The 23,952-nt window shown below is 43.7% G+C and overlaps 1 protein-coding gene across 3 annotated transcripts in view; it reads left to right on the top strand.

Moving 5' to 3' along the window:
* Positions 1-23,952, top strand: part of gpr180 (G protein-coupled receptor 180) — a 144,974-nt gene that overhangs the window by 76,581 nt on the left and 44,441 nt on the right. For 2 of the 3 annotated variants that reach the window (XM_078545922.1, XM_078545923.1), the window contains exon 4: positions 23,070-23,250. The exons of the other annotated variant lie outside the window; for it this stretch is intronic. In XM_078545922.1, the coding sequence (XP_078402048.1) occupies positions 23,070-23,250 (181 nt within the window). The remainder of the gene's footprint in view (positions 1-23,069; positions 23,251-23,952) is intronic. 3 annotated transcript variants of the gene reach the window in all.

The following is a 23,952-nucleotide window of genomic DNA, read 5'->3' as shown; positions in this document are numbered from 1 at the left end:
CCTGCTGAGAGCCCTTCATTGCCTTCTCCTCCTCCTTCTTAGAGCAACTTCTGCTCAATCTCCCTGTCACGCAGAAGGCCAAGGGGGTTAGTAGCTACAGCATCCATGATGAAGAGCAAGAGGCCCAAGCAGAACCCTTGAAATGAGGATTAAGACCTTCACCATGTGTACCACTCACTGTAGACTTCACTACTTTAAGTAACAATATAAAGCTCACAACATTTCTACAAACTCAGCAGCAGCCATTAAGAATCAATCAGCAACTAACCTGAAAGTATTTGCTGATCCCCTTAAATAGCGCTGGTGGGGTTTCTTCTTGTTGCTGAACAAGTGTTCAACCATATGAGGTTTAGCGAGGTTGTTAGCTGGAGCATTGAAGTTCAAAATGGCATCACTACGAACATTACTGATATCACAATTTACATAATAAGCATACTTCCGGCACACACTCCTAAATGTCCAAACCAATGCCCTCACCAGAAGTGCACAGTGTGCACCATTTTGCACTGAAAACAGTACCCAAAGCACTGAAAAAAGACAGGCACTATGGAATCAAATTTTACTGCCCTAGGGTGGAATTGTCCAGTCCTGTTGGCAGCGGGCATCATGGCGAGTGTGAGTGGGCAATGTGGTGAGAAGGCCAAAAATCAGTTTTATGCCGTCATGAAACCAGTTTGCGATCGTCCACTCAACCCGTCAATGGTGGGCCGCGTTTCCCACCGCTGCATGTCGAGAACCTAAATTCAATACTTTCTCTTAGGCTGACAGGCTGAGACATGTAGAAGCCACTGGGTTGCGTCGCTTTCCCTTACCTCGCTGTCCTGATTTTATTCACATCCATTTCCTGTTTCTTTTCCTTCCCCGAGTGCTGCCGACTCTCCCTAATGTTCCATCTTCTCTCTCCATCAAAGCGCTGATGTGGGTAGGGCAGTAGACTGACCCGAGACACTTTAAATTTCACAGGAGATCATCAAGAGAGAGATAAAGTTTAGGTCTTATGGTATATCCAGTGTAGCCCAGAGCAGAAAATGTTGAGTTGATATTGAGATGAATCCGTGAATTAGAAGCCAAGCTTGAAAGATGGTGTGGGTCTAGGTTTTTCCAGAGGTTGCAGATCAGGAAAGAAGAGAAAAAATTACAGCAGATTCTGGTCATAAGAAGGGCCTAACTTTTCTTTACCAATATAATCGAGTGCAGAATTATGATCTAGATGCCTGATGAAGCCGAGGAATTTAAAACCAGTTTTGAGAGAAAATCCGCAGCGGATCTTTTCCAGATCTTTAGCAAAGCTCACATCAAGGGATGGGCTTTGAACCATGAAGCAGAGGCTGTTTAAAATAACAGTTAACTTGAAGTTTGTGTTAAAATGTACCCATGGTTAGAAAGAGAGGAACTTAATCAGCAGAAGTGAGGATTTAGATGGGTGAAACAGCAAGAGATGGCAGCAGATGGCCGTGGATAGATGAGCATGGTGAGGAGCTCCCTAGGAAACTTGGAAGAAAATTTAGCATTCCATCATAAGCCCTGCTCGCCGGAATCATCCCCCCACACTGGATCATCTGGGCACAGAACTGTACATAAGCAACGTGCACCTGGCAAGCTGCACTTCGCTCAGAATTTCAAGATTTGTTTGCCTACCTTGCTTCAGCATTCGTAGTCATCAGTGCCAGGCTTCGCAGGGAGCACCACATCACTTTTAGAGGGACTCACGGGCAGGTCTCTACCTACCAGGTCAGCCATAAGGTGGGGGATGCTTTTCAACAGTTGCAGGGCTAGGGCTTGCTTGGGGAAGGGGGAACAAGTGACCTTAGGCAAGAGAAGTAGCTGCGGGCGAGGGCTGTACTGGGGAAGGGGGAGTATCCCAGGGTGTGTGTGTGTGGGGGCACATGTTGATCTGTGCAAGGGGCCTCAAGATGGTGAGAGCTGATGAGGCAGTCTCCTGAGGAGATGGGGCCAGATGGAGATGTGAGGGTGTGAGAGAAAGAGAGGTGATGTCTCTTGAGCTAACAGTGAGAGAGATGTCAGTGAATGTGTTATGGCCTCTTGAGTGTGTGAGCTTAGAGTGATGAGATGATTGCCTTAGCCTGGCAGCACGGATGAAATCATTCATCCCCTTTTTGCACTGGATGGCCAACCTCTTCTGTGTAGCTTTGGCACTGACCACCACTGCCACCACCTCCCAAACCGGAGTGGCGAGGTTGCTGGACCTCCTGCAGGCAGAGCGAGGGTGGAGGACATCATGGTGGGCCTCCAAAAGGCATTCCAGTGACGAGTCACTGAACTCTTCTTGGCTTTCAGGGCCATGTCTTCACTGGAGCAGTTCTGTGCGGCAAGCATTGAGAACTGTGTATGCAGCTGCAGTTTAGATATAGCACTCTGAGTGAGGAAACAGTGAGGCAATAGCGTGATGGGTGATTCAGAAGCTGCCCGCCAGCGAGATGATGTGTTTCCTGTGGCTGCGTAATTAATGAGGCGGGAAGCGATTGATACGGCGCGAAAACCCGCCATTGCAGCCAGCGGGTAAAATGTTGTTTTTCACATCCACTACCACACTTAGGGCAAATCTGGGGCAATTCCGCCCCTAGTTTCTACCCAAAGCTGGGACTGATCTCTGAGCATTTAGAGCAGGATGCATTAGCATTGCAGTTACTGTACAATTAATTAGCCATGTTTCACCAGTATGGGCAAAATACACTGTCACACTCCCTGTTTTTGTAGTAACTAATGGTTCTGCCTGCTTAGCCTGCCATTAACACAAGTACACAGGCAGGATGCTGATACCATCAATGATACAGCAGCTTATATTTTCTAATCATGTTCTTTTAATTTCAGCATTGACATTTTTGGTGTTAAAGTTGCTAGGACACTCGAGGCATCTGTATCTGGCTTTAACAAAGATAAATAACTTGGTAATCTCTCCATAATGTCCTTAATCATCACATCACCCTTGTGCTGCAAACGTCACAGGAAAACACTGATGGTCTGTTTTCCTGAAACAGCAAAATCGCACCAGAAATAGACTGAAGGAACAATGATGTATAACAGGATTTGATGTCATCAAAATACTAATATGTGTGTTTTGTTCTTTACCAAATATCGATATTAATGCAAATTCTTCTGTCTTTTCCCTTTATTTATTTATTCAGAAGCTCCTTCCAAACTTGAATAATAGTAGAGCCCAGAGGTTGACGTTGCTAATATGAACAATATGATTTTTGAATTCTGAGCATGAAGATAAAACAAATGTACTTCTTTAGAATGTACAACAAAATATATGAATCCACTTCAAATTCTTTATTGAGCCTTTGTTATTTTCCATTGTTTTACCTATGTTTGACACATTATATTTATGTACTGTCGTTGCAAATGATCAGCCAGTATATAATGTAATATATAGCGACCAGGAACCAAACTAGACCAGCCATATAAATATTGTGGCTACAAGAACAGGTCAAAGGTTGGATACCTGTGGCAATTAATTCATCTACTAACTCCCCAAAGTCTTGTTACCATCTGCTAGACCAAAGTCAGGAGTGTGATGAATGGGTGCAGCTCTAACAACGCTCAGGAAGCCTGACATAATCTTGGACAAAACAACCCCCTTGATTGGTACCCTATCCACCAACTTAAACTTTCATTCCCTTCACCACCTATATATGATACTACACTGAATATTATCTACAAGATGCATGGCAGCAACTCACCAAGAGTTCTTCGGCAACACCTCCGAATTCTGTAACCCTTGCAAACTAGAAGGACAAGGGCAACAGGAGCATGGGAACACCACCTCTCAAGTTAAATACTCTGCAGGCCTGCCACATCCAGTCGTGAATGGTGGTGGACAATTAAACAACTTGCTGGAGGACAAGACTCGACAAATATCCCCATGCTCAATGATGGGGTAGCCCAGAACATCAGTGCAAAAGTTAAGGCTGAAGCATTCGCAACAATCTTGAGCCAGAAGTGCCGAGTGGATGATCCATCTCTGCCTCCTCCATAGGACCCCAGCATCACAGATGCCAGTCGTCAGCCAAATCGATTCACTCCACATGTCTGAAGGCACTGGATACTATAAAGGCTTTGGGCCCTGACAACATTCCAGAAATAGAACTGAAGACTTGTGCTCCAGATCTTGCTGTGCCCCTATCCAAGTTGTTCCAATACAGCTACAACACTGGCATCTACCTGGCAATGTGGAAAATTGCCCAGGTATGTCCTGTACACAAAAAACAGGGAAATCCAACCCGACCAATTACTGCCCCATCAGTCTACTTTCGATCATCAGTAAAGTGATGGAAGGAGTCACCAACAGTGCTTAGCAATAACCTACCCACTAACGCTCAGTTTGGGTTCCAACAGGGCCACTCGGCTCCTGACCTCATTACAACCTTGGTTCAAACATGGAAAAACGAGCTGAACTCCTGAGGTAAGGTGAGAGTGACTGCCCTTGACATCAAGGCAGCATTTGACTGGGTGTGGCATCAAGGAGCCCTGGCAAAGCTGAAGTCAATGGGAATCGGGAAAAACTCTCCACTGGTTGGAGTCATACCAAACACAAAGGAAGGTTGTTGTGGTTGTTGGAGGTCAATGATCTCAGCTCCAGGACATCTGTGCAGGAGTTCCTCAGGATAGTGTCTGAGGCTCAGCCATCTTCAGCTGCTTCATCAGCGACCTTCCTTCCATCATAAGGTCAGAAGTGGGGACGTTCGCTGATGATTGCACAATGTTCAGCAGCATTTGCGACTCCTCAAATACTGAAGCAGTCCATGTCCAAATTCAGCCAGACCTGGACAATATCCAGGCTTGGGCTAACAAGTGGAAAGTAACATTCGTGCCACACAAGTGCAAGGCAATGACCATCTCCAACAAGAGGGAATCTAACCATCACCCTTGACATTCATTGCCATTACCATCACTGAATCCCCCACTATCAACATTCTGGGGGTTACCATTGACCAAAAACTGAACTGGACTAGCCATATAAGTACTGTGGCTAAAAGAGCAGGTTAGAGGATGGAGATCCTGCGGCTAGTAACTCATGTCCTGACTCCCCAAAGCCTTTCCACCATCTACAAGGCACAAGTCAGGAGTGTGATGGAATGCTCCCCATTTTCTGGATGAGTGCAGCTCCCACAACATTCAAGAAGCTAGACATCATCCAGGACAAAGCAGCCTGCTTGATTGGCACCCCATCCACAAACATTCACTCCCTCCACCACCGACGCACAGTGGCAGCAGTGTGTACCATCTACAAGATGCACTGCAGGAACTCACCAAGCCTCCTTAGACAGCACCTTCCAAACCCATGACCGCTAGCATCTAAAAGGATAAGGGCACCAAGATGGGAACAACACCACCTGGAAGTTCCCCTCCAAGACACGCACCATCCTGATTTGGAAACATGTTGTCATTCCTTCACTGTCGCTGGGTCAAAATCCTGGAACTCCCTCCCTAACAGCACTGTGGGTGTACCTACACCACAAGATTACAGTTGTTCAAGAAGGCAGCTCAGCACCACCTCCTGAAGGCCAGTTAGGGATGGACAATAAATGCTGGCTTAGCCAGCAATGCCCACAACCCATGAATGATTAAAATAAATATATAAGACCATAAGAAATAGGAACAGGAGTAGACCATTTGGCCCCTTGAGCCTGTTCCGCCATTCAATAAGATCATGGCTGATCATCTTGTGTTTTGATTTCCACATTGCTATCTAACCCCAATAACCTTTGATTCCCTTGCCTAACAAGAAGCTATCTATCTCTGCCTTAAAAATATTCAATGACCCCGCTTCCACCACCTTCTGAGGCAGAGTTCCAAAGTCGCGCAACCCTCAGAGAAAATTTGTCTTCATCTCTGTCTTAAAAGGGTGACCCCTAATTTTAAAACCGTGTCCTCTAGTTCTGAACTTGCTCACAAGAGGAAACATCCTTTTGACGTCCACCTTGTTAAGGCCGTTCATCATTTTGTATATTTCAATCAAATCACTCCTCTTCTAAACTCCAGTGGAAACAAGCCCAGTCTGTCCAACCTTTCCTCATAAGACAACCCACTCATTCCAGGTATCAATCTAGTAAACCTCCTTTGAACTGCTGCCAATGCATTTACATCCTTAAATAAGGGGACCAAAGCTGCACATAGTATTCGAGGTGTAGTCTCGCCAATGCCCTGTATAACTGTAGCATAATATCCTTACTTTTATGTTCAATCCTTCTCGCAATAAAGGATAACATTCCAATAGCCTTCTTAATTATTTGCTGTACCTGCATACTAATTTTTTATGACTCATGTACTAGCACACCTAGATCCCTCTGCACCTTAGAATTATGCAGCCATTCTCTATTTAAGTAACATTCTGCTTTTTTGTTCTTCCTACCAAAGTGAACAACTTCATATTTCCCCACATTAAACTCCATTTGCCAGATTTTTGCCCACTCACTCAAATTATCCATATCCATCTGCAACCTCCTCATGTCCTCTTCACAACATACTTTCCCACCTATCTTTGTGTCATCTGCAAATTTAGCTACCAAATCTTCACTCCCCTCATCTAAGTCATTGATGTGAATTGTAAAAAGTTGAGGCCGCAATACAGACCCCTGTGGGACTCCACTTGTTACTTCCTGCCAATCCAAAAAAGACTCATTTGTGCATACTCTCTGCTTTCTGCCAGCCAACCAATCTTCTATCCTTGGTTATGTGTTACCTCCTACACCATTTGCTTTCATTTTCCATAATAACCTTTGATGTGGCACCTTATCAAATGCCTTCTGGAATCCATGTACAGGATGCCTACAGGCTCCCCTTTGTCTACTGCGCCTTCAAAAAACTCCATTAAATTGGTTAAGCATGATTTTCCTTTCACAACCATGCTGACTCTTTCAATTGCCTCGAGTTCTTCTTAAGTGCCCAGCTATAACCTCTTTAATGATTGATTCTAACAAATTTCCCATGACAGACGTCAAGCTAACTGGCCTATAGTTTCCTGGAAGCAATACCAACAGGAAGGAAGTTGAGGAAAAAAAGTGTGGCTGGCAGACAAAAAGGAGAGCTACAAGTAGAGGAGCTGGAGGGTGAAGGCAATCAGATGTAGACACAAGGAGAAAGCGGACAGAGACAAAGAGGAATGCAGAATTCCTGTCAGAAGAAGGTCACTTTTTCTGTTTGGCAGAAAATGAGACAGGAGCACTTGGAGGCAATGTGCAAGCTGGCCAGAAAGGTCTAAAACTTGGAATGTTGCCTCCCTCCCTTCTTGAATAGAGGGGTTATATTTGCTACTTTTCAGTCTGATGGAACCTTTCCAGAATCTAGCAAATTATGGAAAATTAACACCAGTGCATCAACTACCTCATTAGCCACCTCTTTTAAGACCATAGGATGTAATCCATCGGGAGCCAGAGTCTTGCCAGCCCACAGCTCCATCAATTTTCTCAGCACCATTTCCCTAGTGATTTTGATTTCACCAAGTTCCTCTCCCTTTCAGCTCCTGATTTGCAGCTATTACTGGAATTTTTTTCTATCCTTTATCGTGAACAGAGAAGCAAAATATTTGTTCATTTCTTCCGCCATTTTCTTATTATCTACCATGAACTCCCCGCTGTCACTCTCTAGAGGACTAAGACTCACTTTACCTAGTCTTTTCCTTTTTAAATACCTGTAGAAACTCTTGCTATCCGTTTTAAGATTTCTAGCTAGTGTTATGACACAGCAATTGGTAAAGGCTAAGTTGTTTAAATCCCAGAGGGAAACTTGAACAACTGTCATAACCTATATTTTCAATTGGTATGTTTGAGATGTAGCTCTGAATTCAGGAATAAATCCACCAAGCCTCAAGAGATTTTTTTTATGTAAAACTAAATTAAACATTTATTAATTTAACAACAAATTTAAACACATACATATGTCTACAAATTACTACCATAATAACTTTTACACAAATCCCCAAATTAATCAATCCCAGGTAAATGTTCACCAAGGCAGTAATAACCCATAGACTTTACACACACACCAGGCAAAGCACATTTGATCTTACGAATTCAAAATGAGGTCCCTTGCAATTTGGTTCCTTTGCAGACAGTTGTAGGCTTACAGGCTGGTTAGATCTTACATGCCTCTGACCTGCACACATAAAACTCCTTTCTGTTTATACCTAGCTTCTTATACCTAGCCCTTTGAGTGTAAATTTTTCATTGTATTAGTAGGTTTTTTAAATTTTACCTCTCCGAATAATAATCCTTTCATTCCGCCAATTTTATTAGTAATATAAATACATTGCTTGGTGTCTCCCAGCTAGGTGCAAGATTTTACCCATTCTTTTGAATGGTTTATTCAATAAATGCAAATTGCATTTTACCTTTTATTCCTTGCGTTTATCTAATTAACATCTCAAACTACTATGCCTCAAATCCCCAAACTAGCTGGCTTTAATCCAATTAAGCCACACACATAGGCACACACATAGACACAGACCCTACTACAATTCCAATTTAAAAATAATTTCCAATAACATTGGGCAGAATCTTTCCCTTGGCGGCAGGTGGGCAGCCAACCCCTGCCATTGAAACGGGGCCCGCCACCATTTTAAGTGGGCGGGCCAATTAAGGCTATGCGTTTCCTGTGCGGGGAGGGATTCCCCATCTGTCAAAGTGCGCTCTTTCATGCGTGTGCACGAAAGAACGCACTTCTCCCTGAGGTAAAGTTCTGTCTCAGGGAGAATACTGACAGTGTCAAAAACATTAAAAATAAAACATTAAAAAATTATTAACATGTCCCCCTCATGTGACAATGTCACATGAGATGGGACATGTTAATAAAGACCACATAAACTTTATTAATTTTTTACAATACGGACATGAAACTTCATCCCGCCAGTGGATGAAATTTCATCAATAATCTGGAGCCCGCTGGGGCTCCTGGCCTGCCTGCCAGCCTTAAGGTTGGACAGGTGGGTCTTTAATTACTTTAAATAGCCTGTCAATGGCCTCAATTGGCCATTGACAGGTCGGCGGGCAGACAGCTGATTTCGCTGTCCGCCCACCTTCCCAAAAATTTTAATGGACCTGGATGATGTTGGGGATTTCTCCCGACGTTATCCCGCATCATTTTCCCCTCGGGGACCAGGTCCTGCCCCCAAATCGCCGAGGGGATCATCCTGGCCTTTATAGACATTAATCTCTTCATGACACTAGCTTCCTTGCACACTCTAATTTCTTTCTCCTGATGAACTTTTTAGTTATTCTCTGCCATTCTTTATATTCTGTCCAATCATCTGTCCTGCTACTCATCTTTGCAGAGTTGTACTCTTTTTCCTTAAGTTTGATGCTTTCGTTAACTTCTTTAGTTCACCACGGATGGTGGGTCCTCCCCTTAGAATTTTTCTTTATAATAGTAATGTACTTATTCTGAATACTCTGAAATATCCCCTTAAATGTTTGCCACTGCTTCTCTATTGATCTATCCTTTAGCCTAGTTTCTCAGTTCACTTCAACTAGCTCAGCTTTCATCCTCACATAGTTTCACTTATTTAAGTTTAAGATACTAGTCTGAGACCCACTCTTCTCCCTTTCAAACTGGATGTAAAATTCAATCTTATTGTGGTTGCTGCTACCTAGGGGTGCTTTTACTTTGAGGTCATTAATTAATCCTGTCACATTTCATAATAACAAGTCTAATTTAACCTGCTCTCTGGTTGGTTCCAGAACATGCTGCTCTAAGAAACTATCTCAATAGCATTCTAAGAACTCCTCATGCAGGCTACTGCTACCAATCTGATTTTTCCAGTTTATATGTAGATTAAAATTACCCATGATTATTGCTGTCCCTTTATCACAAACACACAATATTTTCTCTTTAGCCACATTGCAGGGCAAAGTATTCCTGTTAGGGGGCCTGTAGACCACTCGCACTAATGACTTTTTTCCCTACTATTCAATGCGCTCTTTGATTAACAGTGCTACTCTTCCACCTTTACCTAGCTTCCCATTCTTCTTGAATGTCATGTACCCCTCAATATTAAGGACCCAATCTTTGTCTTCCTGCAGCCATGCCTCCGTAATTGCTATCAGATCACATTTATTTACTTCAATGTGGGCCATCAATTCATTTACTTTGTTATGAATGCTACGCGCATTCAGATAGAGAGCTTTCAGTTTTGTCTTTTTTTTAACCTTTGTAACATCTAGTCTTGACTGTTGATGCATTCTTAGGTTTTTTTTTTACCTCTGTCCCTTACTGCCATTCTCTGACCCTCATTTCTCATACTATTATTTTGCTCTCCTGTCTTGACTCTACATCTTGAATTGCTACCTCTACCCAAGCTTGATTCCTCACCCCCCCCCCCCCCCCCCCCCCCCCCCCATGTTTAGCTTAAAGCCCTCCCTACTTCCCTAGTTATGCGATTTGTGAGGACACTCGTCCTAGCACGGCTCATGTGTAAACCGCAGCAATGCTACAGCCCCCACTTCCCCTAGTACTGATGCCAGTGCCCCACAAAACAGAACCCACCTCTCCCACACCAGTTTTTGAGCCATGCATCCACCTCTCTAATCTTACTTGCCCTATGCCATTTTGCAAGTGGCTCAGGTGATAATCAAGAGATTATTACATTTGAAGTTCTGCTTCTTAATTTGGTACCTAGCTCCTCATACTGGCTTTGCAGAACCTTTTTCCTAGTTCTACATATGTCAGTGATATCTACATGGACCACGACAACTGGATCTTCCCCCTCCCACTGCAAGTTCCTCTCCAGCCCTGAGCAGATGTCCTGAACCCTGGCACCGAGCAGGCAACACAGCCTTCTGGACTCTCGCTCTTTGCTGCAGAGAACAGTGTCAATCCCCCTCACTATACTATCCCCTACTACCACTACATTCCTTTTTGCTCCCCTTGCTTGAACGGCTTCCTGTACCACACAGTCAGCTCATCCACCTTACAGACTTCGCTTTCATCCACACAGGTTGTGAGCACCTCAAACCTGTTTGACAATTGCAAAGTCTGAGGTTCCTCTACTACAGCCTGCTCGGTCCATTTACCTGCCTCACTGACTGTCACATCCTCCTGTCCCTCGCTGCTACCAAAGTAGATGACCCTCTTCTAAGAGGTGTGACTGTCTTCTGGAACAAAGTGTCCAGGTATTTCTCCCCCTCCCATATGTCGCGCAGTGTCTGCATTTCAGCTTCCAGATCAATAATCCCGATCTGGAATTGCTCAAGCTGCTTACACTCCCTGCAGACGTGTTTGTCATGAATCGCCTTGGCGTCCAAAAGCTCCCACATCGCACAGCAACAACATAACACCTGTCCTGCCATTCTAACTTATGTTATTTAGTTAATTTACATTAAGTACTTTCTTCCTATGTATGCTACGATTTACTGTGTTTACTGAATGCCAGTACCATTGACAACTAAAGGTTACAAAAACAAGAATAACTGGAAAAACTCAGCAGGTCTGGCAGCATCTGCGGAGAGGAATGCAGGGCAGAATTTTGCCCTCGGTTGGCGGGCGGTCAGCCAAACTCCGCCGCCGAAGTGGGCCCCGCCACCACTTTAAGTGGGTGGGCCAATTAAGGCCTGCCCGATGGGAAACACTATGCGCTTCCTGTGCATGGGGAGAGAGATTCCCCCATCTGTCAAAGAGCACACTGCTCCCTGACACTAAGTGCTGTCTCAGGGAGATCAGTGAAAGTGTTACAAAGTTAAAAAATAGAAAAATAAAAAAATTATTAACATGTCCTCCTCATGTGACAATGTCACACGAGATGGGACATGTTAATAAATATCACATAAAATTTATTAAAGTTTTTAAAAACTGACATGAAATCTCATCCCGCTAGTGGATGAGGTTTCATGTATTATCAGAAGCCCGCTGGGGTTCCTGGTCTGCCCGCCAGCCTGAAGGTTGGACGGGCAGGGTCTTTAATTATCTTAATTACCCTGTCAATGGCCTCAATTGGCCATTGACAGGTCGGCGGGCGGACAGCTGATTTCGCTGTCCGCCCGCCTTTCTAAAGATTTAAATGGACCGGGATGACGTCGGGGGTTCCTCCCGACATCATCCCGTGTCATTTTCCCGTCGGCGAGCGGGCCCTGCCCCCAAATCGCTGACGGGAAAATTCAGGCCACAGTTAACGTTTCGAGTCCATAGAAATGAGGTGAAATATAAGCTGGTTGAGGGGGGGGGTGGGACAGGTAGAGCTGATTAGAGGGCCAGTGATAGGTGGAGGCAAAGAAGAGATTGCCACAGAGGTCATAGACAAAAGGACAAAGGGGTGTTGACGGTGGTGATATTAGCTAAGGAATGTGCTAATGGTGACATTAAGGGTAGAAAGCAGGATGAGCAAGTGACAGCCCCAGTGGGGGTGGGGTGGGGGGAAGGGATCGAAATAGGCTAAAAGGTGGAGATAAAACAATGGATGGAAATAAATGTAAAAATAATGGAAATAGGTGGGAAAAAAATATACATTAAAAAAATTATAAATTATTGGAAAAGGGAGGATCGGAAAGGGGGTGGGGATGGAGGAGTGATAGAGGATTGGACCAGGGTGTCCCGGAGGGAACGATCCCTGTGGAATGCCACCAGGGGTGGGTGAAGGGAAGATGTGTTTGGTGGTGGCATCATGCTAAACAATTTCCAGTTCCCTGGCCCCTGCTGCCTCCTCTTCACCATGGACGTCCAATCCCTCTACACCTCCATCCCCCACCGGGATGGTCTGAGGGCTCTCCGCTTCTTCATTGAACAGAGGCCCGAACAATCCCCATGAAGGTGTAGAGGGATTGGACGTCCATGGTGAAGAGGAGGCGGTTGGGGCCAGGGAACTAAAAATTGTTTGGCATGATGCCACCATCAAACACATCTATCCTTCACCCCCCCCACCCCCCCCGCCCTCTGGTGGAATTCCGCAGGGATTGTTCCCTCCGGGACATCCTGGTCCACTCTGCCATCACCCCCTACACCTCAACCCCCTCCCACGGCACCTTCCCATGCAACCGCAGAAGGTGCAACACCTGCCCCTTTACTTCCCCCCTCCTCACCGTCCAAGGGCCCAAACATTCCTTTCAAGTGAAGCAGCACTTCACTTGCACTTCCCTCAATTTAGTCTACTGCATTCGCTGCTCCCAATGCGGTCCCCTCTACTTTGGAGAGACCAAACGCAGACTGGGTGACCGCTTTGCGGAACACCTTTGGTCTATCCGCAAACATGACCCAGACCTCCCTGTCGCTTGCCATTTCAACACACCACCCTACTCTCATGCCCACATGTCCTTCCTTGGCCTGCTGCAATGTTCCAGTGAAGCTCAACGCAAACTGGAGGAACAGCACCTCATCTTCCGACTAGGCAGTTTATAGCCTTCCGGACTTAACATTGAGTTCAACAACTTCAGATCATGAACTCTCTCCTCCATCCCCACCCCCTTTCTGATCCCCCTTTTTCCAATAATTTATAATTTTTTAAATATATTTTTCTTTTCCCATCTATTTCCATTATTTTAAAATTGATTTTCATCCATTGTTTTATTTCCACCTTTTAGCCTATTTCGATCCCTTTGCCCCACCCCACCCCCACTAGGGCTATCTGTCACTTGCTGGTCCTGCTTAATGTCACGATTAATACATTCCTTAGCTAATATCACCACCGTCAACACCACTTTGTCCTTTTGTCTATGACATCTTTGGCAATCTCTTCTTTGCCTCCACCTATCACTGGTCCTCTATCCAGCTCTACCTGTCCCACCCCCCTCAACCAGCTTATATTTCACCTCATTTCTATACTTCCTTAGCTCTGATGAAGAGTCATATGGACTCGAAACGTTAACTATTCCTCTCCGCAGATGCTGTCAGACCTGCTGAGTTTTTCCAGCTGTTTTTGCTTTTGTTTCAGATTTCCAGCATCCACAGTATTTTGCTTTTAACTAAAGGTTACATGCTTCTTAACTACAAAGGTATGTCTTTTAGATGTTTGTTTAAATTACTTTATTGCTTTTTTATTTTGATTGTTTTATTTTAATTTTAAAGTTTTCAAATTTTGGTTTATTATTTTAAAGTTTTGTTCTTTTTATTTATAGATCTATCTGAACTCACCTGTCCCAAGCTGTCTTCACACACTGTACCTTAGACTGAGCACTTACCAGCCAATCAACTTACTAGCTTCCTGTAATGTCACAGTTGCTTTTTTCCTCTTTTTTCCAAATGGCTGCCTCTCAGCAGCTGAAACAGTAAAACAATGCGCTCCTCAGCTCCACCCCTCACTCGAATCCCTGGCCTGTATTTATAAGCGCTCCCCAGCTCCCGACTGTCTCCTGCAGATCCGCTCCTCAGCTGCGCTCCGTCTCTCAGCAAGGTAGGCTGCTCTGCAATCCCTGGTCTGTCTTTATAGGCACTCCTCAGCTCCCGATTGTCTCCTGCAAGTGTGCTCCGCTCCGACTCCCAGCCAATACTACCCTGACTTGGAAATACATTATTGTCGCTTCATTGTCACTGATCTAAAATCCTGAAACTCCGTGCCTATCAGCACTGTGGCCATAATGGCAACACACGAACTGCAGTGTTTAAGAAAGCGGCTCACCATCAACTTCTGAAGGGTAATTGGTGTTGGCAATAATTGCTGGCCTTGCCAGCGACACCCACATCATGTGAATGAATTTAAAAATAAAAATTTGGAATTCAATCTCCATCTCCACTACAGACTTAATCACTTAACTGGATAAGAAGTTAAATTAAGGATCTATCTATGTGCATAAGTGCAATCAACAAGAAAGCATGGGCAGAATTTTCTGCCTGTCGGGAGCGGATATGGGCACGTACGGAGCCAATCGCCACCCACGATCGGCTGCGTGCCGCCATTTTATGTGGGTGGGCCAATTAAGGCCCGTCCAGCACACACATGGCTGATAGTGCTTAGCGCTACCTGTGCGGGCGGGGGGGAAGAGGGAGAGTTGGAGCCTGTGCAAATCTCCCTGAGGCAGCTCTGTGCCTCAGGGAGATTAAGTTCATATTGAAAGTTTTAAATAAAGAACGATTAAAATTATTTAGACATGCCCCCTCGTGTGACAGTGTCACATGAGCTGGGACATGTTTTTTAATTGCGGAAAAAATATTTATTTAGTTAATAAAACCTTTAGGAAACCTTTGAGGTTTCCTGAAAAACGGGAAGGCCACTTGGGCTTTTTGCCTGCCTGCCAACCTTAAGGTTGGACGGGCAGCCCTGTTAATTATCGAAATTAGTTTCCTAATGGCCTTAACAGGCATTTGACAGTTGGGTGGGCACGCAGCTGCCTCCGGCGTGCGTCTGCCGAACGATAGATCTAAATGATGCACGGTGACGTCGGGACTCACGCCCGACTGACCACATGGCATTTTATGCGTCTGCGTGCCAGGCCCACCCCTGCATGCCGACGTCAAAATTCTGGCGCATGAGGAGGCTGGAACTCTCTTCTTTGGAAAAAGAGAAGACGAAGAAGAGGACTTTAAAGTTATGGAAGAATTTGATCAGGTACAAAAACTGTTGCACTTGAGGGTGAGTCTGGAACAAGGGGGCATGATACAGGATAAGCACTAGCTTAACGAATAAAGAATTTGGAAAGAATCTCTTGACACAGAGTGATAAGAATGTGAAACTCACTGTAATATTCGTTGAAGCAGATAGCATTGATACATTTAAGATGAAACTTGATGCATACATGAGGAAGAAGGAAATAAACGGTTAAGTGGGAGGAGAAGAGGTAATTAGAAAGCGATGAGGCTTGTGTGGAACATAAACATATACTTAGATGAAGAAGCAAAATACTGCAAACGCTGGAAATCTGAAATAAAAACAGAAAATTCTGGAAAATCTCAGCAGGTCTGACAGCATCTGTGGAGAGAGAAACAAATTTAACGTTACAAGTCTGTATGACTCCAAAGCAATTTCGGTTTTTATATTATATGTGTAGATGAGTTAGGCAGAATTGACTGTTTCTGTGCTGTAGCATTTATGTAGTTGTATGTAGAAAATTCTGTGGAGCTAGTCAAAGAAGAACAGTTTTCCTGGCTTTCTAGTCAAGATTCTTTTAAAGAACAAAGAACAAAGAAAAGTACAGCACAAGAACAGGCCCTTCAGCCCTCCAAGCCAGCGCCGATCATATTGCCCGTCAACTAAAACATTTTGCACTTCTGGGGTCAGTATCCCTCTATTCCCATCCTATTCATGTATTTGTCAAGCTGCCTCTTAAACACTCAAGCTGCCTCTTAAACTCTGCTCTGACTGTCAGTGCTTAGATAAATTTGGCTAATCCGGAGTTACCAGTGTGGGATTTCAGCTCATCACAGGTATCATTCTATGGGATTTTCTATTCTGCCGGTGGGAATGATTGCCGACTTTGACATAACCAGAATTATGTCATCCAAGTTTGACTCATCATAATTTCACTGCACTGTTACAATATACTAATTTGACCATAACAGTTTTGTGGGTCTCTGCTAGTTTATGTGAATTGAGGGAGTGTTACAAAGCCAAGCAAATAATTTTCAGTTATACAGGGGAAGTGTGAGGATCATATGCTCATGCTGATAATGGCCCACCTCCTTTTCATGGGCATATGCTTTAAAGTTTCATTCACGTAACAAAGTAATGCTGTATTAAATAGGTTACATATTTAAGACTATAGCTAAAGGCTGTCAAGTTTCTGCACCAAACACACGCTAACAAAACCTTACACCTATTTTTGCTAATTCGCAAGTGGATGTGTCCTTTCTTAGAAAACAATGAACTCTTTCACTGACCATTGGTATGTTTGTATTATGCTCCTGGATTATACATCTACTTTTTTTGCAGTAGAACTGTAAAGGAATTTCACCTGAGATTAAATTTATAGGCTCATTTATTGTTTCCCTCAAAGTCGTGATTTCCAGGAATGCAACCATAATTTTAAGTGAGGACTTACTGTATAAAATAAGTCTCAGAACTTTGGAAACAAATATACATTTTGGTACCTAAAAACAAAAAATTGTTGAAACCAAATGATTAAAGATCTTATGATTATAATTTTTGACCTTAAGACAACTACAGAATACATTTGATATTGCAATGTTTTAGATGATTCAACAGAAGCCATCTAAAAGTCATCTCCTAAAGGAAGGAATGTAACTTCAGGTGCAAATTTGACTCGAAACTTCATATCACATGAATAAACATTTAAAAGAAAGAAGTTAAACTGATACTAACATTTTACCCGATGTCACCCTTGACCTGTACCCATTTACCTGGACCTTGAACTGGAATGAGCAGTGGAAGGAGATGAAGATCGAGATAGCGTGACTTGGAACGACTCCTGCTTTTGGGAGGTTTCTTTTCATCTTCACTTGCATCCAGATTGTACTTTGAGAGATCCCCATCTTCTTCATCATCTTCATCATCATCATCGCTCAGTACACCACCAAAAACTGATTATTTGGTCATTCATTCACTTAAAAAAGCAGTTGAGAAGCACCCAACTATGACGTAACTAGTTGAACCATGGTTGACAGACTTTCTGATTGGAGATCATATGGCGACTTAGAGGAACATCTGTCTGCTTCATGTCAGTAACTTGGTGTGGAAAAGTCATTGGCATTAGGAAGATGTGACCATACTGAATTTCTCGTAGAGAGACACCCTGTTGGGGGACAGAAACAAATCGGAATGAATTGGCAACATGATTTTGTCATGACATACGTTCGCCAATTTTGCTACTGCATCTGAATGCCAAAGATGTGAAGGGACAGAGGACACATGAGAAGGGAGTTGGGTGTGATCTGGTTGAGTGCAGAGGGATCTGGGTGTACAGGTCCACAGGTCACTGAAAGTGGCAACGCAGGTGGATAAGGTAGTCAGGAAGATATATAGCATGCTTGCTTTCATTGGCAGGGGTATTGAGTATAAAAGCTGGGAAGTTATGCTGCAGCTGTATAGAACCTTGGTTAGGCCACACTTGGAATATTGCATGCAATTCTGGTTGCCACATTACCAGAAGGATATGGAGGCGTTGGAGAGGGTGCAGAGGAGGTTTACCAGGATGCTGCCTGTTCTGGAGGTTATTAGCTATGAGGAGAGGTTGGAGAAACTTGGATTGTTCTCACTAGAGCGACGGAGGTTGAGGAGCGACTTGATAGAAGTTTACAAAATTATGAGTGGCATGGACAGAGTTGATAGTCAGAAGCTTTTTCCCAGGGTGGAAGAGACAATTACTAGGGGACATAGATTTAAGGTGAGAGGAGAAAACTATAGAGGAGATGTGCGGGGCAAGTTTTTTATGCAGAGGGTAGTGAGTGTCTGGAATTCGCTGCCAGAGGAGGTGGTGGAAGCAGGTACGATAGTGGTGTTTAAGAGGCAGCTTGACAAATACATGAATAGGATGGGAATAGAGGGATACGGACTCCGGAAGTGCAAAATGTTTTAGTTTGACAGGCAATATGATCGGCGCAGGCTTGGAGGGCCGAAGGGCCTGTTCCTGTGCTGTACTTTTCTTTGTTCTTTGTTCTTTGAGTGTATCCACCAGCTTATTTTACAGTGAGTGAACTGAGACAGTTGTGCAGTATTCAGAAGAACATAGAAATGTGGATCAATTAGCCTGTTCCAGTGAGATCATGGCTGACCTGTGACCTAACTCTATATACCCACATTGGCCCCTATCCCTTAATACTGCTGGTTAACAGAAATCTGATAATATATTTAAAATTAACAATTGACCTAGCATCAACTGCCATTTGTGGAAGAGATTTCCAAACATCTATCACCTTTTATGTGTAGAAATGTTTTCTAACTTCACTCCTGAAAGACCTGGCTCTGATTTTTAGGCTATGTCCCCTTGCCCTAGATTCCCCAAGCATTGGAAATAGTTTATTTTCATCTTCCCTATCAGTCCCATCATATCTTGAAAACTTCAATCAAATCACCACTTAAACTTCTAAATTCCAGGGAATAGAACCCTGGTTTCTATAACCTCTTCCGGCAATTTAGCCAGGAATAATAATAATTTATCCAGGTATCATTCTGGTGAATCTACACTGCACTCCTGCCAAAGCCAGTGCATTCTTCCTAAGATGTGGTGGCTAGAAATTAACACAGTACTAAACGTGTGGCCTAAAAGGAGCTTTATATGGGTGTAATATGACTTCTCATCCCCTTGTATTCTATTCCTCTAGACATTTATCTTTTTGCTTATTTATGTTACTGTCCATTGCATTTTAGCGACCTGTGAACATGGACCCCTAATATATTTTGGACTTCCACTGCTTCTGGCTTTTCACCATTTAGGAAGGACTCTGGTCAATCCAAAGTAGGTAATCTCACACTTGCCCACATTGAAATCTATTTGCCAGCAGTTTTTTTCATTCACACAATCCATTAATATCCCTTTGTAATTTGATGCTTCTATCTACACTGCTTTCAGTGCTGCCTATTTTGTGTCATTGGCAAATTTGGATTTGTGGTTTTCTATTCTACCATCAATAAGGGCCTAAATCTTCTGATCAGGATCGGACCCCCTATTTCCAACCCTGTTCAGACAAAAGGAAACGACTTGCCTTCCTCTGATTTTTCTGGGCAATCTTCCAATGGAGGATCCTTCCAAACTGACTTAGCGCAGGAAACCTCAGAGTGAGCAGTGGAGAGAATCAGTGCAGAAGCCACACCCCTTTTTATGGCAATAGCTGCCTTATTCTGATAAGTAATGAGTTTAAATATTCCAAACCTTCTTTGAAAAGCTACAGAGAGAAGCTAATTGTGAAAGGGGTACAGTGGGTGAGGTAAGGGGATAGGGTGGGTAAGTTAAGGGTGTACGGTGGTAGGTTAAGTGGGTAAGGGGGTAGGGTGAGTGAGGGAGTAGGGTGGCAGTTGGGTAGGGTGGTGAGATTGGTTCAGGCCAGTTGGGGGCACGGAAGGGTCACGTTCAGGGGATCGGGGAGTCGAGTGGTGAGGTCGGGTCGGGAGAGTCGGGTAGAGGGCACTAGTCAGGTCGGGTCAGGTGGTAGTCGGGGGATGGGTGGGGGGGAACGGAGCTGTAGTCAGTGGTGGAAGGGGGTCAGTCGTATAGTTACCCAGGAGTTAGACTAGGATTTTTCTGTCTAGCATGTCATGGGTAACTATCCAGGTAAGTAAGTCAGATCTGCCAAAGCCTCCAACTCTAACTTGGAATTGGAGACTATTTGGAGGGTCTCGGGAAGCAGGGGAATTGCCCATTGAAAGTTCAGTCTTCCCAGGCAGTTCCCATGAAGTCATTGCGTTGGGACTTCCGAGACCTCCCATAGCACATCTTGGGGGCTATGTAGAGTTTCCAACTATCTGGAGACCGGAATATATGGGCCAAGGTGAATATTTGAGTTCCCAATAGAGAACCATATGGGGCATCAGCAGTCATATCTTTCCAATTTGAGTATCTGTCCATTATCCCTACTCTGCCACTCAGCCAATCTCCTAACCAGGATAATAATTTGCCCTCAATTCCATGAGCTTCAACTTTAGTCCCTTTTTATAAGGGACTTTGTTCAGCAACTGAATTGCATAGTGCAAGATCAAAGGAGCATAAAGTGGAGATGTTTGCTTCCCTGGTAGTGCAAGTAAATTTGGCAATTGAGTTGTTTTAAGTTTTGACTTTCTCAGCAGTTTTCAGGTGATGTTGTTGGGGAGAGGAGTTGTTGGAGCTCCCCTTCACTTCCCCAGATTTTCTCACCAGGTTGGGGTTGTGAAAATGTCACCTGATTCCCCTAACCCCTGATCTTCAGGGCTGGGGGTGGGTGGGGGAGTAGGAAGAGATGCCAAGTGGGAAGGCAGCCTTCATGCAGCATTCCCATTCCTACCCCTGCACCCTGCCCCACCTGAATTGATTGAGCAGTAAGGAGCATTGTCAGGATGTGAGCATGATTGAGGAGCTGGATGCATGTTTAGGCAGGTGCCACTAGGTGTGGACTAAATTAGTATGGAAGAAGATATAGGGTGGGATTTTCCATCCCCGCCTACCGCCAGTATCGTCTGATCCCACCAAAAGTCAATGGACTTTAGGCTGGACTGCCCAATCTCCGCGGCAGGTCCACCATGATAGGGCCAGTAAAGCCCAGCCATAGGCTAGGTTAACATAGAACTTTTTAATGGAATAATGACAGGACATACCATTTTTTAGTAATATATAGACATTCAGCAACATAAAATTACATGTCATGTTATTGTATAGATGCCATAAATTATATTGGATAATAAATATAGCTGATTACAGACCAACTTATTGTAAATGTATATAATACTATGAACTTAATGTATCACTACTGTAGACATATAAATATTAGAATATGAAGTATCAATAGGCATATAAATAAATTTATTTAATTAAAAATATATATTTATCTACTTGAATTTGGTATCTGGATTTGGTATGGTGACAGATCAAACTGCAGGCTTGGCTTCAGTCTAGCTGGGTCAGTTCTAGATAAAAGGGAGAATGATGTGGATAATTGCATGTGGGAGGCCAAGATATAGCCTTAGGACGGGATTTTCTGCACCCACCCGCTACCGGGATCTTCCGGTCCCACCGCAAGTCAATGGACTTCTGGTTGGGGCACCGCTTCGCCTACGACGGGTCCCGCCCATGACGAGGCCGGAAATTCCCAGCCTTAGGCTGAGATTGGGGCGTGGGTTGATAGAGTGATGACTGGGCTGCGATGGAGAATGAAACTGTTGTTTAAAAACAGGTTGGTTGCTGCCAGAGTTGAGGGGAATGATGCTGGGTGGTAATCAGGGAAGGCCAAAAGGCCGACTGGAAGGTTAGGTGGAAACATATAAGTTGAGTTGAATGAGTAGTAAAAAATGGCATGGGTCATTGTGGGTGGAAGCTGAAACTTAGAAGTCTGGTAAAGAGGTAATGTTCAAGCTTAGAACAGGCAAGGGAGAGGCTGTATGAATAGTTAAACAGAAGCTGGTGTAACATGGAAACAAGGCTGCTTTCTTGTATTGTTAATCTGATTGGTCTCTGTTAACAGCATGATTAAGAACATAAAAAATAGAAGTTGAAGTAGGCCATTTGGCCCTTCGAGTCTGCTTCATCATTCAATACAATTATAGCTGATCTTGTACCTTAATTCCACCTTCCAACATTATCTTCAAATCTCTTAATTCCTTTAGTATCCAAAAATCTATCGATCGCTGTCATGAATATACTCAACAACTGAGCATTTACAGCTCTCTAGGATAGACAATTCCAAAGATTACAATCCTTTGAGCGGAGAAATTTCTCCTCATCGCTGTCCTAAATGGCTATCCCATATTCTGCGACTGTGACCCCCCACCTAGTTCTAGACAGGAGAAGCACCCTTCCAGTGTCCAGCCTTTTAAAAATTTAATATGTTGCAATGAGATAATTCTTCAAAATTCTGGGGCATATAGTTCTCATCTACTCAATCTCTCCTCATCAGACTATCCCCTCATCCCAGGAATCAGTTGTTGCACTCCCTCCAAGATGAGGAGACCAAAACTGTACACAGTACTGGGTGTCATCTCACCAGGGCCCTATAAAATTGCCAAAAGACTTCTTTACTCTTATACTCCAATCTCTTTACAATAAAAGTTAACATACCATTTACTTTCCTGATTGCTTGCTGTACCTGGATGTTAGCTTTCTGTAGTTCTTGTACAAGGACATCCAGGCCCCTTGGAATAGCAACATTTCTTAGTCTCTCACCATTTAAAAAAAAATCTATTTTTCTATTTTTACTTCAAAAGTGGATAATTTCATACCTCCCAACATTATATTCCATTCCATCTTCTCACTCACTCAAACTTTGCAGGTTGTCCATATTCCTTTGCAGCCCCTTTTTACATCCTCCTCATTGATTATTTCCCACCTAACTTTGTATCGTCAGCAAACTTGGATGCATTACCCCAGGTCCTCATCAAAGTTATTGATATAAAGCATTCTAAATTATCTTATGAGACTGATGTACATTGTAAGTGTGTTTGCTGTAACATGAGGATTATTGAAAGGTTGGAAATGTTCATATTAGCACTGCCTTATTTGATTTTAGCATTCTGCTCACATGTGAACTGTGAATTGTCTTTATTCTTTTCACAGGGTTACATGATTTCTACTTCCTGCTAGTATTGGCTTACTTCGTAGTAGCCTGCATATATACTCAGCCAATCTGGCGATCAATTAAGAAAGGTGGACCTATGCACACTGTACTGAAGGTTTTGTCTATTGGATTGTTGCTGCAAGCTGGTGCAGCGTTCACTAACTATATGCATCTGTCAAGGTAAAGTAGTCTTAATTTAATTACGCATAAAACCAAAATTTGATAGCTTTATGTATCCAACATATTTTTTAAGGTAAATTGAATATTGTGGTGGCAGTGAGTTCTTTCTGCATGCGCCATGTCAAATGCTTTTTTAGGGGCCTGCCTAGCACATTGCTTGAGTAATGGTATGCAAAGAGTATGAGAGGAAATATAAATTAAAATTGGGTATGATGTGATAGCTATTAGCGCACAATTCTTTGGCCAGCAAGGCAATGTCATCTGCGAAATCCAGATCCGTCAACCGGTGGTGTTGCCATGGGATGCCGAAGTCTGCATCCACCATTGTCTTCCTCATGTTGAAATCGATGACCAAGAGGATAAGGAATGGGGAGAGTATACAGCCTTGTCATATTCCTGCGATGATGCTTAAGGAATCCATGATGCCCGTACTGGTCTTGACAAAGCAGCTGGAGTCACAGAAGATGTTAATATACCACTCCCGGATGCTGTACTGTCTTGCGATGTACCAGAGTGCTGATGGATGCTATCGAAAGCCGCCCTGAAATCAATGAAGTTGATGGCTCTTTGGACCTCTGATCTGATGAGTTCTCTCAGGTTGATTTTCTGCTGAGGTGCTGTGCTGTTGCTGCACCCGAATGTGGAGTTTATGTTGGGCTGGTTGAGGATCTCCCTAAAGTGTTCCACCCTCCTGCTCCTTGT

Source organism: Cetorhinus maximus, chromosome 7 (assembly GCF_964194155.1).
Source record: "Cetorhinus maximus chromosome 7, sCetMax3.hap1.1, whole genome shotgun sequence".
Classification (NCBI taxonomy): domain Eukaryota; kingdom Metazoa; phylum Chordata; class Chondrichthyes; order Lamniformes; family Cetorhinidae; genus Cetorhinus; species Cetorhinus maximus.
This window is presented reverse-complemented; position numbering and strand designations above follow the sequence as displayed.